The sequence below is a fragment of the Tachysurus vachellii genome, chromosome 4 (assembly GCF_030014155.1).
Source record: "Tachysurus vachellii isolate PV-2020 chromosome 4, HZAU_Pvac_v1, whole genome shotgun sequence".
Taxonomy (NCBI): domain Eukaryota; kingdom Metazoa; phylum Chordata; class Actinopteri; order Siluriformes; family Bagridae; genus Tachysurus; species Tachysurus vachellii.
The window spans coordinates 13,560,258-13,578,024 of NC_083463.1; the positions used below are offsets into that span (position 1 = coordinate 13,560,258).

General features: G+C 39.5%; 1 protein-coding gene across 12 annotated transcripts in view; it reads left to right on the forward strand.

Annotated features, from left to right (window-relative positions):
* The window catches only part of szt2 (SZT2 subunit of KICSTOR complex), an 89,276-nt gene that overhangs the window by 37,239 nt on the left and 34,270 nt on the right, over positions 1-17,767 (forward strand). For 8 of the 12 annotated variants that reach the window (XM_060867806.1, XM_060867815.1, XM_060867808.1 and 5 more), the window contains 11 exons: positions 690-808; positions 2,330-2,494; positions 2,862-2,946; positions 8,124-8,174; positions 12,751-12,921; positions 13,186-13,212; positions 13,658-13,849; positions 14,451-14,638; positions 15,095-15,261; positions 16,864-16,961; positions 17,135-17,267. In XM_060867806.1, coding sequence (XP_060723789.1) covers positions 690-808; positions 2,330-2,494; positions 2,862-2,946; positions 8,124-8,174; positions 12,751-12,921; positions 13,186-13,212; positions 13,658-13,849; positions 14,451-14,638; positions 15,095-15,261; positions 16,864-16,961; positions 17,135-17,267 — 1,396 coding nt within the window. The remainder of the gene's footprint in view (positions 1-689; positions 809-2,329; positions 2,495-2,861; positions 2,947-8,123; positions 8,175-12,750; positions 12,922-13,185; positions 13,213-13,657; positions 13,850-14,450; positions 14,639-15,094; positions 15,262-16,863; positions 16,962-17,134; positions 17,268-17,767) is intronic. The other 4 variants (XM_060867813.1, XM_060867818.1, XM_060867814.1 and 1 more) reach the window with 1 other exon arrangement.

A 17,767-nucleotide genomic window follows, 5' to 3' on the forward strand; every position in this document is an offset into this window, starting at 1 on the left:
GTACATGTATATATGACCGATAGATGCCAAATGTTCAGTCGATGTTTGAATGTGACACAGGAATTAGTGGTTAAGCGAATGTGCCGATAATTACAAATCATGTAGTAGGAATTTAAAAGGAAGGTGATGATTTATTTATGTGCTGTTGAGCCAGCAAGGAGCCTAAGACGTGAGTGCACCTGCAGCTGGCTCACAGTGATCTAATAGGAAAAGACAGCAGGCATGAACAAATTATTCTCTCCTTAAGCTAAAATTTAGCCTGTGTATATACCCTGGATCTATTAAAACCTTTTGTACTTTCATAAATATTGCTGCAGTTATTGTGGAACAAAAGTGTTCCCAAACGAGGATGGGTTTTCTTTTGAGTCTGGTTCCTCTCAAGTGTTCTTCATTTCATCTCAGGGAGTTTTTCCTTGCCATCGTTGCCTCAGGCTTGCTCATTAAGGATGAATATTAATTTACATTTAAAATTCTACATTTCTGTAAAGCTGCTTTGAGACAATATCCGTTGTTAAAATCACTATACAAATAAAATTGAATTGAAGTGTTATGTTATGTTATACCCTCTAATGTGTATTAGAGTTTCAGTGATTATCAGCAGTAAAGCTATGATTGTTCTGTTCATGCCCTTGATAATGAATAGCTTGAATAGCTGGAGTTAAGATGTTCTTTTGTGCTGTAATCGGCAGGTCCGGAGATCACAGACGAGTTGGTGAAGGTTCTCAGAAAGCGACTGGATGAGGCCACACTTGATATCATCACGGTGATGCTGGTCAGAAACTGCAAACTGACCCCTGCAGATGTAGAGGTACTCACAACCTCTTCCTTTACTTATCTATTAGTAGCTTTTGAAATCTTAGCCTTCGCCTAGCCTTCTCAAACTAGAGTACTGCATATGGAAATATGTCCCTGTTGAAAGTAATAATAAATAAATGCAACAATAACATCATTAGTTTGCAAATAATTTAACAACACAAGCGTTTTTGACTGAAACATCTTTGTATTTTGAGGAGAATTACTAACGCAACGCAGTTCACAAAGCTAATGTAATGCGGCTGAAACAAAACAAGATTTACAGGCTGTGGCTGGAAATTATGCTCGTAATATTGTATGCTGCTTTGGAAACTTAGTGTAAGGCATTATCGCTGCAAGTTGCATGTCGCTGTACTACTTAGTCGCTAGGGTATGTTTTTTACTGCTGCTTACAATAGTAATAATGTTTAGCAAGTTGTGGTGCAGCTAGCAGTCCGCTCTCGAGAAGCAGTATGTGCTATTTTCCACCGATCATGCGTACTCAACTGTCTTCACTCACATTGTCATTTGCTTCCCCAATTCACTACATATTTGCATCAAATTAAACTTTTCACCTTTCTTACGTTCCTGGACACGACCACATGTAGTCACCAATGTCACCAGCTCTCACTGACAATGAACGATCTCCGGTCACTTTGTTGCTGCGAGTTGATCTACAGTATGTGTCACTGTAGCATTATAACCAACAAATCTTACAAGAAGCTTGAACATAATGAGTAGCAGTAGAAAATATAAAATATCTTATTTGCATAAGTGTATTTGTACCAGTTTATTGCTCCAAGTAACTGTATCTTCATTCAGAGATGAACTGGGAGTGAGTGTGCCCTAGACTGAACTTCTTTTTTTTTTTTACTGTTATTTTTTTAAATGTGAAAGTTACAACATCAGGAATGCTAAAAAAAAATCATTTTTTGGACCCAAGCAGAGATTCATTTTAAAAATGAAACCTTTTTTGGACCCAAGCAGAGATACACTGTTCTGAAGATGAAGTTTTTCAGCTGTTGTCAATGTATGCTTTCAAGCTACTGGAATAAACCATGGTTGATTAATAAAAAATCACCAGAAAATGTGGGCTTTTTATTTATTTCTGTGTTTGTATTAGTTCAGAACACATTCATTCTGAATAATGGATTAGTATTCAGTTATATTGCTGACACAAACCATTTGCTCTCAATTCAGAAAATCACTTAGATAGACAGTGTTGTCTTATTTATTGGAGTGTAGACTTATGAGTTTGTGCACCAATGAATACGCTGCAAAAGTAGATTTTTGTTTGGTTTGCAGACCTTTTCATTTAGTGGCTAAAGGTTATTCACAGTACACAAGTTTGGTGTAGTTCTGGATCTGTAACATGTGATAACAGGTTGTATCTCTCTTTGCACGTTTCTAAAAATGTTTTATCTTATTGCAGTCTTATCTTCTCTCTCTCTCTCTCTCTCTCTCTCTCTCTCTCTCTCTCTCTCTCTCTCTCTCTCTCTCTCTCTCTCTCTCTCTCTCGCACTCTCTCTCTCTCTAGTTTATTCAGCCTCCTGGTTCTGCTCCTACTGAGGTGATGGAGTTCAGTCTGCCTCAGTACAGCGTCCCGTGGATCCGAGCCCTGGCCCTTTATCTCCGCCAGAATCTGCTCATCTTCCTGCACATCCCCAAATACACTGACAGTAACATGGAGCATCACTTCAAGGTAACTTTTACGCTCTTTGTGCCCTTTGCTGTTTCAGCTCGGACACAACTGACATGCTGGTTTTTATGAACTTTGGACTCACTGTTTGTTTAAATGCATCACCTCTCTATATTAACACAGTGAATTTCAAAGAATAAACAGATTTTAAAAATGTTGCATGCTTTAATAGGTTAAGGTCAGGGTGCATTAATGAAGGGCTTTTCTTTTCAAATCCCAGCTATTCAGCATTCAAAAAATTTGAGAAGTGCTGGAGAAGTTTCGACCTGAAAGCTGGCAACTTTCTATTTTTTCCTCAGTGTACAGTGCTTCAGTGTGCTCTGAAATCATTCCACCCACCTCTCTCTCTCTCTCTCTCTCTCTCTCTCAGCACTACTTCCATGTGAGCACTGATCTACCTGATTCCGATATCTACCTCTACAACAAGCCTGGAGGCCAAGGAACGGGTGGCAAAGGTACTTTCTTTAAGCTGCACCACACTCACTTTCTGCTCCAATCTTTTTCTCACTATCTCTCTTTCTATTTACCTTCCTCTCTCTGTATTTTTATTTTATTTTTTATTTCAGAATGCTTTACTGTCATGAGAAAGAGACATGTAATTGTTAATAGCCAAAACATATTTACATTACACTCACTGTCCACTTTAATAGGAACACCTGCACATTTATACAGTTACCCATGTCAACCAATCGTGTGGCAGCAGCATAATGTCTAAAGTCATGCATGCAGACGTCAGGAACTACAGAGTCTGAGTCTGAGCTCTGTGATCTTTAAATGGAGTTTATTTTGAGGAACAAATTTTAATAACGAAAGGGATTGATTGAGTGATGCTGATCATTAAGCCTCGTCCGTCTTACTTCCTCTGCTTTATCAGCAAAAAAAATTATAGAAATGTAAAACGGTGCTTAGTTGTACATGAAAATGTATGAAAGAGACAGAAATTCTCTTCAGAAATTCTCTTCTCTTCTAATCTCAGGTTTCCTGGCCTGGATTTTTAACCTCAGTCTCAATATTCAGTTATTTATCTAAATGCATATTATTCCGTTTCTATTATGCTTTATGCAGGAACTCCAGTAAAACTTTACACAGGAAAGGAAGCTTAGACCTATTTTTAGAGTTTGAGGGGTTTATATACTGTAGATGTCGGATGGCACAAAATAATTTTCAGCTCACATCAGCGCTTCATGCCAGCCAGACCACAGCACAGCTAAGCACCGGAAATCTGTGCAATATCATCAACCCTTTTCTGGTGTTCTGTTCAAGTGTTATAAATCCATATCCAGGATACATCATGAAGTATAGCAGTTCCAGTACTGAGGACAATACAGCAAGTAGTGAAACAGAGACATGCTCTAAGGGAACCGAACAGCAGATCTGTTTTGTGCACTGTTTGGTGATAATTGGCTGGAGAGTAGAGGACAGTGAAAGCCATGGAGAATGTGAACAGGCGAGTCCTTACACTGAATAAATGATCTATTTAAAGAGACGAGTAAGTGAGAAGTGCAAACTAAAGAGGAAATCCACTCCTTTCCTTGACGATTCTAGTCCTCATAGCAGCAATAAAACATTCCTATACTTTTCTTTAATTGGATATGGAGGGCACCAATAAAGAATGAACACCAATGAGCATTAAATCAACAGTCATAGCAAGAAAACACCTGTTTATTCTCTAGTGCTGAGACTAAGGACAAAAGTGAATATGCTGCAAAGAAAAGGGAAACGAGTCACTGCACATTTTCATAGGCCTTCTGTTCATTTAGCATGCTTTCATTAATTAGTGAATTGCCAGCTAAAGAGCAGTTTGGTGCTCATTGATGCTCACAGCCTAGCGATTAGGTGCAGCTCCAACCGGCAAACGCACTCGATAAGCTTTAAATATTCTGTATATTATGAGTTAAATTTTTCCATAGAAATTAACAAGACTTTGGTCACTGTCCCTTGTTTTGGCTGCTGACCTTAACACTGTGTCCATGTGACTGATCTCATTATTCAGATGTCCTTACTTCTATAAAAACAAGACAACGATCAGTTTTACAATCTGCTTTTTACTATTATGCAAATATAATAGAAATTCTAATGTAGAAACTGAGAGGATTTGAACTGGCTTGACTTGGCCTACACTATAGGCAAGCGGTGGCAGAGGGAACTTTACTAAAGTGAAAGAGATTAGTTAGTGGTTAAATTTTAAGGTTTATGATGGATTTACAGTGTAATTGATAACGAATCTTTTAATTTAAAGGTGCACTTTGTAATTTGTAAAAATAGTATCTGAACTATAATATATGTATTATTGACGAGATGTATAAGAAAACAAAATTGTCATGCAGTAGAATTTGCTTGTATGGTTGTTCCAGATTCTTGTCTACATTTTCAAGCACTAAAGCTTAATCTGTTTTCCTTCACTCTTAAACGATATCTCCTCAAATGCGGAATTTGATGTGTCTTCAGAAAAGAGTGAGGCTTTTTGAATCTCAGGCCACAGAAGGCTGTAGTAATTACATACAGCGCCTTTAAAATGAACATCTCTACTCATTTGTTGTCATGAGCTGCGTCAGTGTTCTTTATGCACTGCTGTGCAGTTTAACACACGAGTGTTAAACACATTCTCTGCATCACTGATATATATTTATAAACGGTACCTTTAACTTTATTTTGCGTTAGTCTTTGGTGATGCCTTGCTCTTATACCTTGTTTAAACATATAAGTGCTCTGAAATGGCTGTGAAGTGAAAACCTGAGTCTTGCCCATAACTGAGAAGTGACTCAGTAATTTAATATGATAATATGTCTGGCTAATAATAATATGTCTGGCTGGCGAGGGATAATTGGCAGGTAGAAACAGGGAGGCTTGGTGTATCCAGCCTCGGGCAGATGTCTGCTAATTAAATGATGACTCTTTAAAATACTGGCCAAGCGAATCGTGAGTCGTTCAGGTACTGATTCTGTGCCTCGGGTCTTAAAATTAAGCAGGATAAATTTTAGCAGAACTGTGGGTTTGGATAATAAGGACAGCGTGAGGTTTTTGGCCTTGGATCCAGGATGTGTGGGTTTAATCTTGTTCAGCTGCAGTCACGGATTAACCAGCGTGGGCAGCGTTTTATACTCTATACGTGCAGCACAGGTGTGATATCTGATTCTGACAGGACTTTGAAGTCCAGCAGCATCCTTCACGTTTCCCACTGCACCGAGTACTCGCATTCTAAAGACTCCTAGAAGGACAGAAATCCTCTTTGATGCTGTGCTCTGCTCTAGTTTTATCAGTAAGCCAGTCCCTTCACTTTTTAACCTGTCGTCCTTTTACCTATTTCTCATTTACATTCTTCATCATTCTACAATTTACTCGAAGCTCCTTTTATAGATATATACCAAATTTGATATTCAAGTTTAGACTTGTATCCCACTCACGAGCTAAGTCTGTTAGCTACCTGGCAGAGCTGGAGATAATACTGCCTTCGTGTGCTGTCAAATTTATTAAACATGCTAAATGTCACTCCAAGTCGCAATTAGTGGGAGCTTCAATCCCAAGTTTGCCTGATTTACTGACCTTTACACTTTAATCATAAGAGGGGAAATGACAGTTTCATTGGTCAATAGTAAGGTTTAATTACTCGAAAATGCAATTTACTTTTAATAGTCACACTTAGGCCATAGACACTAAGGATGCTTTTACATAGGCAGAGTTTAATCCGTTTGAAACGAACTCAATGGTGAAGTTTCCCCTTTTGTTTCCCCTTCACCTTTACAAATGAACCAGAGTCGATTGGGCGAAGGCCAAAACGACCAGCTCAGCATGGTGGTGAAGGTTCCAGGTGAACTCTAATGTGCTTTGATTGCAGCCATTCAATCCATTCAAGTGAACCAAACATGCTGTGTTTTGGGTTGCAGACGACATTTTTCTGTAGATGCGAGATGCCAAAACTAGCCGTGTGGCACAAGCTAAGTGCTGCAGAAATGTGATGTTCTCTTATAGATTTTATCTTTGGGTTGTCTTTGGGAAGTCGTGGCCTAATGGTTAGATAGTCTGACTCCTAACCCTAAGGTTGTGGGTTTGAGTCTCGGGCTGGCAATACCACGACTGAGGTGCCCTTGAGCAAGCCACCGAACCCCCCCAACTGCTCCCTGGGCGCCGCAGCATAAATGACTGCTCACTGCTGTGTGTTCACGGTGTGTGTGTATGTTCACTACTGTGTGTGTGCACTTTGGATGGGTTAAACGCAGAGACCAAATTCTGAGTATGGGTCACCATACTTAGCCGTATGTCACGTCACGTCACTTCAATCTGTTAAAATCTTCAAATATTTTCAAGTTTTTATTTGTAACTGCTCACTTGATTTTTATGAATTTTATGTGTACTTGCTAAAGGTTTGTGTAATGAATAAAAGAAAAAAGAAGGAAAAAAATAATCAATCAAAAATACAAGATTTGTATGTTTTTGGCCCTACATATGCCTTGCCCATCTCTTTTGCTGCTGTTTAAGTATGTTCAGTGAGAACAAACCAAAAGGGTTAATTTTGCTGTAATTTAGACTCTGATTTAAAGGTCTGGAAGCACCCTAAAGTTAAAAAAAATGGAAAATATCATAATAGCTCAGGCGAGTTAGTTAGCATTAATGGTTAGAAAGCAAAAAAAAAAAAATCAGATGAAGATGGGGTGGGATGAGTGTGTTATGTCTGGATATGTGATTCAGTCAGGACACTTCAAGCCAGTCACTCCACCTTGTTACTGTAACTGAACTGAAACATGAGTGGCACACTGGGAGCTCCAGGCGACTTTCATCCTGCCTGTGCAGAATATTGCATGTTCTTATTGTGTCTGCAAGGGTTTCCTCAGGGGTCTCTGATTTCCTTTTACCTCCAGTAGTGAATTGGTTACATTTGTGTATGTGTGTGTGTGTGTGTGTGCATCTTGGTGTCCAATGACTTCCAGTCCAGTGTATATTCCTTCCTCACACTGTGTTCAATAGGATAGACTCCAGATTCTCTGCGTCTCTGACCATGATTACTGAAGATCTGTTATATATTCATTATTTAACAAACACGAGTTTAGTCAGAGTTAGAGGAAAGAGTCATCATCTCACCCAGACAGCAAGGCTGCTTATGTTCCCTTGGATGGCGGTGGATTTGTCTTAGACTGATCTAAACGTGTAAGTGCAACAGTACTGATGTGACACAGTTTAGTGCTTTGAGGATAAAACGAGCTTTTCTTTCCTCATATATAACTGTGTTGTATCACACTATTGCCATTGCAGCTGGTATGAGTTAGCTAATCAAATTCTTTTGTTTACAGTCATAGACATATGTATATCCTGGGTGAAGCTTCATGGAAGTGATTATCTCACTACAGTCTAGACGCTCTGCAAAACCATCTGCCTGTTGTGGCTTTTTTTTCCATTCATCATTTTTTTGAGAGGTGCAATCATTTTGTAACTATTTGTACTTGCAAATCAGAAATCTGAAAATGTAAACATTTCAACATTTGAGGTGCAGCATCCATTTATTATTTTCAAAACATTTTTGTCTCTTCTACTATTTCCTCACTTGTCTATGTCCCTGTGTCTGTGGTTGAGTCTCAGCATCTTTGTGTGCTCTTTCCTGCGCTCACTCTTGTTGTGGGTGTTTTCTGTTGTGACTCAGGTACCATGTCGGAGCTCGTACAGAACCTCTTTCCACCCTCGCAGTTTCAAGGTACCACAGCTCCATTTCCCATCAGTCTTTTCCCTTTGCTGGCACTCCTCCTAGCTCTGTGTGTGTCTCTGTGTGTGTCTCTGTGTGTGTCTCTGTGTGTGTCTCTGTGTGTGTCTCTGTGTGTGTCTCTGTGTGTGTCTCTGTGTCTGTCTCTGTGTCTGTCTCTGTGTGTGTCTCTGTGTGTATGTGTGTGATTTGTGTGTGCCGTTTGTTGTGCCTTATTTGTTCTAAAATCCACAAAGCCATGCTTGGACCTGCATGACATGTTCTGCACGCAGTTGTGTTTTATTTTATTTTATTTATTATTTTATTTTTTTCCTGTAGTTCATCAGAAATTTTCTTTAGGTCAGTATTGGGAAAATTTGCTTCAGGCTTTCAGAAGGTTCTGTTTCAAATAGGTTTTATTTTGCTACTGAATGCAGTTTTTGCTGACCTCAGGAATCATACAAAGATTTGTCATGATAATGCATATACTGTAGCATAATACGTAAAAAATTTGAAATTTTTACAAGAAAAACCTAAAGAAACATTTGCTATCCTTGACTTCGGAAGCTGAGCTTTTCTACTATCTCAGTGTACACCAGCTTTGACACAATGTTGGCATCTGTACAGTTTTTTCTGATCTCATTGGATTTTGCTTTGCTCTCTCTGTATAGAGCCACTTATTTTGTATACATTTGCTGACATTAACACATGATAGCTATCACATTAATCAGCGTGTATATATATTTGTTGAGCAAGGCGATTAACGCTCAATTGCTCAGCTGTATAAATTGAAATTAAAAAAATTTAAGTCACTCTGGAAAAGTGTGTCTACTAAATACCAGAAATGTAAAGGGAAATATGATGAGGAACCTGATTGTTAAAATCCTTATCAAATTTCTTGATTTTAATCAACAGAGCCAATTGAAGCATGTTAGATTTCTGCTTAGGTTAAAGAAAAGCATAAGCTACAAAGAAAATATCCACTGAACAAGCACAACCACACTGTACTGTTTGCTTTTCACTACGCTGTTAACTCCAGCTGTTTTTAGTCTAACTGTATTTAGTAGATTGACTGTTAACTCTCTGTAAAGTGTTTGTCATAATGGTGATGCATGGTGATTGTGACACTCCCTGATAACCATAAAAAAAGGCTAATAGAATTTTTTACGTTCTATCCCACTGTCTCATGCCATGTTTTTATTGAGCTGTGATAGAGTTACAGCTGGTATAACTTTAGCTCTCCCCATCCCTATGTTTCAGTGACACGAATGTATGTTTGGCTGATAGCCTTCCTGATAACAACGAAGCATGGTGTAGTACGATATTGTATTAAGATGTCTAGGAAGCATTAAAGTAGGCCAATAGATCAAGAGTACTATCTCGAGCAGGTCTTAAATGTATGATAATCTTACATTTGGTCTAGCGAGATCTTCAGCTTGGACGTACTGGATAAATTTGACTACATTCAAGATTTTTGCTGACTACCTGCTGAAATAAGATAAGTGGGAGATTATTGAAGTGATTGCTGATTAGATTAGATTTATAGCCTTTATGGATCTTACAGGAACACCCACTACTTTCTAGAGGGCACACAAGACACAGAGGAGCCAGTCAGGCCTCATCAAGCCTCTAGTAATGTTGTGTGGTAAATAGAGCTTTCACCAAATAAAGGGCAAAGACACACAGCTTGGCTGAACACTCCATCATTACAACGATTGTACAACACACTGGCCCTCTCCCTCGCTTACTCACTCTTTTTCTTTATTTTGCTCTCTCTCTTTTCCTCCCTTTGCCATGCACACACACACACACAGTCGTAGTTGGAGAAGGAGAAGTGGCCAGTTATTGGTTGTGTGGGATGTGAGCAACACATGTCTTACTGCAAGAGCGAGAGAGCGTGCTAGAAAGAGTAAGAAGGAGAGCATGACAGTGATTGAGTGAGGCAGAGACAGAGAACAAGAGAGAAAAGGACAGAAAGGGTGAGAAAGAGAGATGAGATGAAGAGGAGAGATAGCGTGAGGACTGCAGGTGGTGTGCGTGACCCTCTCACTCATCCATCATATGAGGAGCATGACTCATAGTGCTAATGGTGTGCACTAATAACAGCAGCCAGATAAACACACACACACACACACAGGAGGAGAGGGAAAAGCTGAACGTGACTGCTGTTGCAATGCAGCTGTTTGTTGCAGAGTAAGAGAAACATCAATCTCTCTTTCCACTACAGGCATGTCACTCACATCCTCCATGCCTGGAGTGTGGAAAGCTGATCATGCACTACATGACTTTTACAATCAATGGAGACTTTTACAAAAATGGAAAGCTCACAGAACATATTTGTACAGATTCTAGTCATACAGACACACACACTATACAAACACGCAGTTATATGCATTACTGACGTTACATCACACACAATCGTTACATCACAATTTATCATTAGCTCGCCCGCTGTATTTATTTTCAACTATGTTTATATAAGCTCTCCAGACAAAAAAATCAGTAGCGTGCCTCTTCTTTTTCTCCTTCTTCATCATAATTTTTGGCCAATTCTCACTCACCACATAACTGTCCCCTATCATACAACAGCTAGGGTGCTTCCTCTAAGCACAGCAGCAAGCCAGCCACATCTTTAAACTGTTACTCATTCTGCACCGCAGGGCAGCTTAACACCATAAGAAGAAAGAGCTATTCACCCTCGTCTGCATACACAAGCTCACAGACACCTCAGGCATGGGCAGTTTTTTACTCTTGGGCTCTCTGCCAGTCTGGCTCTTCAAATTCACGCTCTGTAGATGACTTGACTAATACATGGTAATGTTTTAGTCACATAGATATCCGGTTTGGTCCTGTAGTTTTGGTTAGCATGTCTGAGTGTCACTCAGATTTGCAACTGAAACAAAGGGGGTGTAATTATACAGACAGAAATAAGGTGGCCTCAAATTCAATTTTTTAAGTTCTTTTAGTCCACGTGCGCAACCTATCGGCACTGTATGAAAATGTTCTGCAGTTGCTGGATGTATGGGATTTTTTGGTCTCAAGGTCAGAGCTTACCAGCAGCAGCAGCTTCCCGCTGACTACCTGTCTGATAAACATCATCAGACGGCTTTTCCTGGGTTGAGGGTCCAGCACTGGACCACTTACAGTTTGCATATTGACCATGAGTGGGTGTGGAGGACGCTGTGATCTGCCTGTTGCACTGTGAGAGTCATGTTCTGTGGCTTCTCAAGTGCTTTTAACACCCTCCTGCCAAGGCTGTGGGGTGATCAGCTAAGTGCAGCACAAGTGGACTCACAGAGCAGCAGGCTACTTTTGCCTCACTGCATAAAGGAGCACTTTTTACAGAGCCTTTCTCCTTTCAGACATTGGGCCATACATCAGCATCGCATTAGTTTTATCCACCTGACTTTAATACATAAAATGTTCTATGGTTCCTCAAACTGGACTGTTACTGCTCTTTTTTCTACAATAATTTCCATAAATGTATTTAACAATTTTATTAAGTTCTTACAGGATATTTGCACTGTACTTTTTAATAACTTTTTAATAATTACAAACATACTTATAATTATCTATTCAATTCAATTCAAGTTTATTTGTTTAGCGCTTTTTACAATTGACATTGTCTCAAGCAGCTTTACAGAACATAAACATAGAACAAAAGTTTTTTTTTATATAAAGATTAATAGAATGCAAAATTCAACATATTAGATAGATTTAGTTTGTAGGTATTTATCCCCAATGTGCAAGTCTACACAATGTGTATGTATTTATCCCCAATGTGCAAGTCTGAGGTGACTCAGGCATCTGTTAATGGATTTGAGCCATTCTGTTTGTATTTTGTCTGTGCTTAATCATTTTAATCATTTTTAATTCTTACATTCTGTTATCTGTGTTATTTGGATTATTTGTATCCTGCTGGAACACTTTCCTTTTTGCCATTTTTTTTTTACCTTTCTCCTCACTCTGTAAATGGCTGTTGCTTGTTTTAGCTAGCTGGGCAATCACATCCCTCACCGTCTCACACTATTGTTGGAAAACTGTTTGAATCTCTGGCAGCTTCCAGTCATTCCCAGGGTGAAAGCAGAAGTCTTTATATTCACTTGTTTGTGGCATCGTGCAGTATGAAGTTTCAATCAGCTCTGATCTGATTAAACCGTAAAGTCTGACATGAGCGTCTTAGTACAAATGGAAGATAAATTTGAGGGAAACCTCTATCCTGTTAATCTCTTAACATGCTTTGAACTACATTAACAATGAATAAAATCATTCTGGGACAAGAAAAGTGGACAAGAAAAGCACAGCCTTCTCACTTAATGTCTGTGTTGTGTTTAAGGCATTTTTAGAGATCCTACAAGCCATTGCTCTTGCATTTGCATAATAAGCATTAATCTTTGTAGTCTAGTGCACAGAAAGTCTTGGCTGGCTCGTTGCACTTAAGAGAATGCCTCTTTAACAAGACTCCATCAGATGCTATAGTCCAGTTCTAACAGGTGTGTGTGTGTGTGTGTGTGTGTGTGTGTGTGTGTGTGTGTGTGTGTGTGTGTGTGTGTGTGTGTGTGTGTGTGTGTGTGTGTGTGTGTTTCTACAGGTATTGCATGCATTGCACTGTCCTTTGTGGATGCTCAGGATCGGCCTCTATATGTCTGTGCTCAGGACGGTAGCACAGCAAGAGGAGACGCCGCCTCCATCTCACTCCAGCCTGAGCAGTTCGAGAGCCTCACATCTGTGCTGAAAATATATTCAGACAAACACAGCACAGGTAAATATTTAAATTCAGTTTAGTTGCTTTGTATTGAGCTTTCAACTATAAAGCTGATTGGTTTAGTTCAAGCTCTATAAGAAGGTCTGCTCACAAACTGGGGGCAAAACCTTCTACTTTAATGGATGTACAGTGAAGCCAGTTGTGATGATGCATTATATTACAAAAAAATTGAAACGCTGCTTTATTTGGTTTTATATAGTATAGGATGCTTATATTATTGGTCACTAATACACTTAACATTTTTCTGTTTCTATGATGCAGGACATCTGAATTCAACTTGGCCAAAATGTAAGCATCCTAATAAGATAATTTATAATAATATCATAGATGTAACTAGATGTTTGAGTTGTTTGCATTTCTATACAAAAAAACATTTCTCTTGTATAATGGCTTGAATATGGCTTTTTTTTTAGCTGAAAATCTTTCCACCCGTCTTTTAGGAAGGTTGCAGTAGTGAAGCTGCTAATGTATAATAATAGTATAATAATAACTACCTACTTTCAAAAACAGATATTAATCATAATATAATTAAGCAAAATGGCACTAAATAACTTCTTTCCATAATATTAGACTTGCCCATCATCATGGATTTCTTCAGTGTTTACCTGTTCCTTTATATGTCTGTTTGTGTGTGTGTGGTGTGTGTGTGGTGTGTGTGTGTGTGTTTTTGTGTGTGTGTGCGTTTTTGTGTGTTTTTCTGTGTGTATATGTGTGTGTATGTGTGTGTTTTCAGGTGGTACAGTCCGGGTGCGGTTTGATATCTGGGAGCAGGGGAATGTGAGTCCTCTGCAGTTGACAGAGAAACTCCGGTCAGCGCTGCGTCACGCACTGTGTGATCTCATCATGGAGATGAAGGTCCTGCCAAACCCTCTGTGTCTAGAGACATTCTGCATTCCTGAAGCTGGACAAAAAGACAACAATAACAGTGAGAAACCACTGACCTAATTAATTTATCCTCAATCATTTTTTAATCTTCAGAAGTCTGATAAGAATTGTTTTTATTCACATAGTCATCAAACACTAATGTTATACCAGTCATGTTATATTTATCCTTTAATAAGTCAAATAATTGTTTTTATACTGGCTCAAATCTGTAGGATTGAGAACACAGAGGCAATATCATAATGGTATTTTATGCTTATTTTAGCACTAAGCGTCACTTGCTACAACACAAATATGTTGGTGTCACAGGACGTTGTAGAGCCATTTGTCCCCTACATGCTTTGTTAGTGTTTACATTACATACACAGCTGGAGAGGACAGCAGTATTATGGTGAGGTTGCTGTGTAGATTACAAAAATACAAACATATCATTATCATTAGTAATCTATGGATCTAATTTGCTTGTCTGTGAAGACATTTACAGAAATAAAAGGCTTTCTTGACAAATAATCTTCCACTGAGTTAAAGGTTCTTGGACCTGATTGAAGTCTGTCTTTGCAACATTGTTGTAAAAATAATCATTACATTACTTCCTCTTTGTGAAGTAGGTTCATTTTTTTTTAAAAAAAAACGCTGTCTTCCAGGCATCAGTCCTCAGTCTGCGAGTAAAGATGTAAAGGAAAGCCCACGGCGAGCCTCCACAGTTAAGAGTGGCCCTGTCCCAATAACGCTTAGCTCCGCCCCGAGCTCCACCCCCACGACTGGAGCCAATACTCCTGAGTCTACCACACCCACTGGAAAAAATATGCGCCGGAGCTTCTGGGAAATTCTGGTGGGTGTCCCATATGCACACTTAACACACGTGTCTTTATAGGCATCATAGGAGTGTCATTAGTAACACACACACACACACACACACACACACACAGCTTTAATGTAATTAAAGTGGCACCAGTGAACAGACAGACATGGCAAACAGGCAGCCAGTCAGTAGATAGAAAGGAATGAATAAACGGCTCTACAGACAGATGGCCAGACAGATCCTTATAGCAAAATTTGTTGGACAAACACAGATTTCTAATTATTTTATTAATGCTGCAAGGAAAATGATAAAATCTTCCAGCAGTTCTGGGACGATGCAGAATGTAATACAGAGAGAAATTTGAAATGTGAAGTACCATACATGATTATTTGAATATAAAAAATAGAAGGAAACAATAGGTAGATTTCAATATTTGTGTGTGTTTGTGTCTGTGTGTGTGTGTGTGTGTGTACATGCATATGTTAGAGTAAACCAGACTCATCAGAACTGGGCAGTCCAAAGACGACTGACGACATTGTGCAAGAGAAGGCGGAGGACAGTCGTGTGTCACGGCGGAGACACAAAACAGAAAGTGTCAAACAGCAGTGGAGTCATGAGAGAGCTGTGGCAGTAGAGAGGGAGCAGGCTCAAAGGTAACATTTTCCATGAGCTGTTTGTCAGGAACACCCACCTTGTATCTACACTCACTTACTGGCCACCTTATCAGTTATCCTGGTTTTATAAAGACGCTTTGTAGGTGTACAGCAGGTCGCTATGAAGGGACCGCCTTAGAACTGTTTATTTGGGTGTTGCGCCATTCTCATTACATCCGTAACACTGCTATCGTGATGGCAAGTTAATGTGTGCATTGCTATAATGAGTATTTCAGGTACAGCAATCAACAGCCTAAATGTCCAGCCAACATTAGTGCTGTGGTGAGAAACTGACCCTGATGAGCTCCAGTCTCATGTAACGGTACGCTGACAAAGTGTCAGTACACAATATTTAAGTCTCCAGCAGTGCCACTGTGACTGTGGTGCACTTTCTATCACCACATACACTCGCTACCCTGACAGTGTCACAGACTTGCTGAGAATAATTAACACCTTAATAATATCTGCTGAGAGGTGGCCTGGTGATGATCCCGGATTCACTGATGGACAGGAAATAAGGGGAATGGGGAACTGTGTACAGAAAGAGATTAGACTACAGGCACTAATAGTATTGCTATAAAATCTAACTTAATTGTATCCTGTAGAGTTTTTATTTATTTATCAGTTATGTAGCTGATATTTAGCTAGTTTTGTAAGACAGCTGGGTTTTTTTGTTCCAATAATCTGTCCATAACTCATTATTGCACAGAAGCCAGTGAACTACTATGTCAGGACTCAACCCTGACTTTGGCCACGTGCTTTTGTTTATGTTCTGTGTCACGTGTCTGCCCTGCCCTTGTCTCTTCCTCCCCGCCTCCGCACACCTGTTCCTCGTGTCTAATCATGATTATTATTTAATCCTCTGTTGTCTTCTGTTATCATGTCTGCTGTTGTCTTTGTCCAGTTCTGTGTTTTTTAGTTAATAAACCTTGTTTATTTTAGCTATCCTGCATTTGGGTCTGAATAGATTGGGTCTTTATCCCCGCACCCCTGACATACTAGCTGCATTTACTATAACCTCAAGAATTATACCATTAATAACATACATATGTTCAGAGTCCCTTCTCTATATTAAGCAGCAGTGTGTATGAAACTTCTCCTGGGTCCAGAGGGAAACGAGGAAACCGAAGAAAAGCTTAGGACAGCTCAAACGGGCTCTTTAGTGGCCATTACTACTTCAGGGTTTTGCTTCTTTTTTTTCTTCTTTATTCACACACATGCATCTCTGTGCAGCTTAGCTTTCTTTCATGGCACTCATCTAATCCCACACAGGTAAAATCCTTAGCATTCACATTTCCTCGCTTTGCCTTACATTTACACACCTGACACACCCCTGTCATTTCCCTAAAAGTTGTCAATGTGTTCCAAAAAATTCAATTGTACTGTATTATGACCAATCCAATACACTCCAGCCACTGTTTTCCAGATAGCCTTAAATAAACACGTTCATACTATCACAAACGCACACAAAAACAGGCACGGGTACAAAAGAAATAACATACTTACCAAAATTGTAGACTCTGAAGACCCTGCTTTCATTCTATCTCTCTCTCCCTCTCTCCCTCTCGCTCCGTTTGTCTTTTTTTTCTGTCTTGTCTCCAGGCGTCATGTAACTAAGTTAGAGGAGGGAGACATTGGCTCTCTTCACCCTGTCTATCAATCCTCCTTCCAGCCGTGGGTCACCTACATGGCCAAACTAGGTGAGTTCAGTCTATCAGTACCTGGTTTGTTTGAGTGGCTGTTGCTGTAGTTGTTGATGCTATAGAGACATACTAACAGAAATAATTACTATATAATTCTCTCTCTCTCTCTCTCTCTCTCTCTCTCTCTCTCTCTCTTTCTGTCTCTCTCTATCCACCCCCCCACCCCCCAGGTTGTCCTTCCGTCCAGCACTGCACAGCTGAGATCTGGTCTCTCTTCCTCCTTCCTTCCATCATAACGGAGGTGGTGAATCTGGTGTCGTCTCTAGCCCCAGATACTGCTGTGAAGGTTTTTGAAAGGACCAGGTACTGCGAGAAATCCTTTCTTCTGTTCTGCTCATGTTTACATTCAACCATATTAGGTCTGTGTGAATCTACTGAACCAGTTCCGATGTATTCATTGATGTAGACTTCAAAAGCACTTCTGTAAGTCACTCTAGATAAGGACATCTGCCATATGTCATAAAAGTTTCAGGCTTGTATTATTAAAAATGATAGAAGAATGCATTGGGGAATGCAACTGGTGTTGTCATCGTTCGGTAAGCATGTGAGGGATGTAAGCGAATAAATTATTCATATGATCAGATAGTTTCAACAGATCAGATGGCATCTTAGTTCAGACTACACGTGTGGATTGGATCTGGCATCCATTGGGACACAACAAAAACACTTTCAGGAGAAGAAGGCTTTGAACTTTCGTGTGAAAACAAGGGAGCTCGGATTATTTTTGCACAAAAAAAATATTCATTGAAACGGTGCTTTGCACAACTTTAGTTTAGACTAATTATGAACTTTAGTGATGTAGC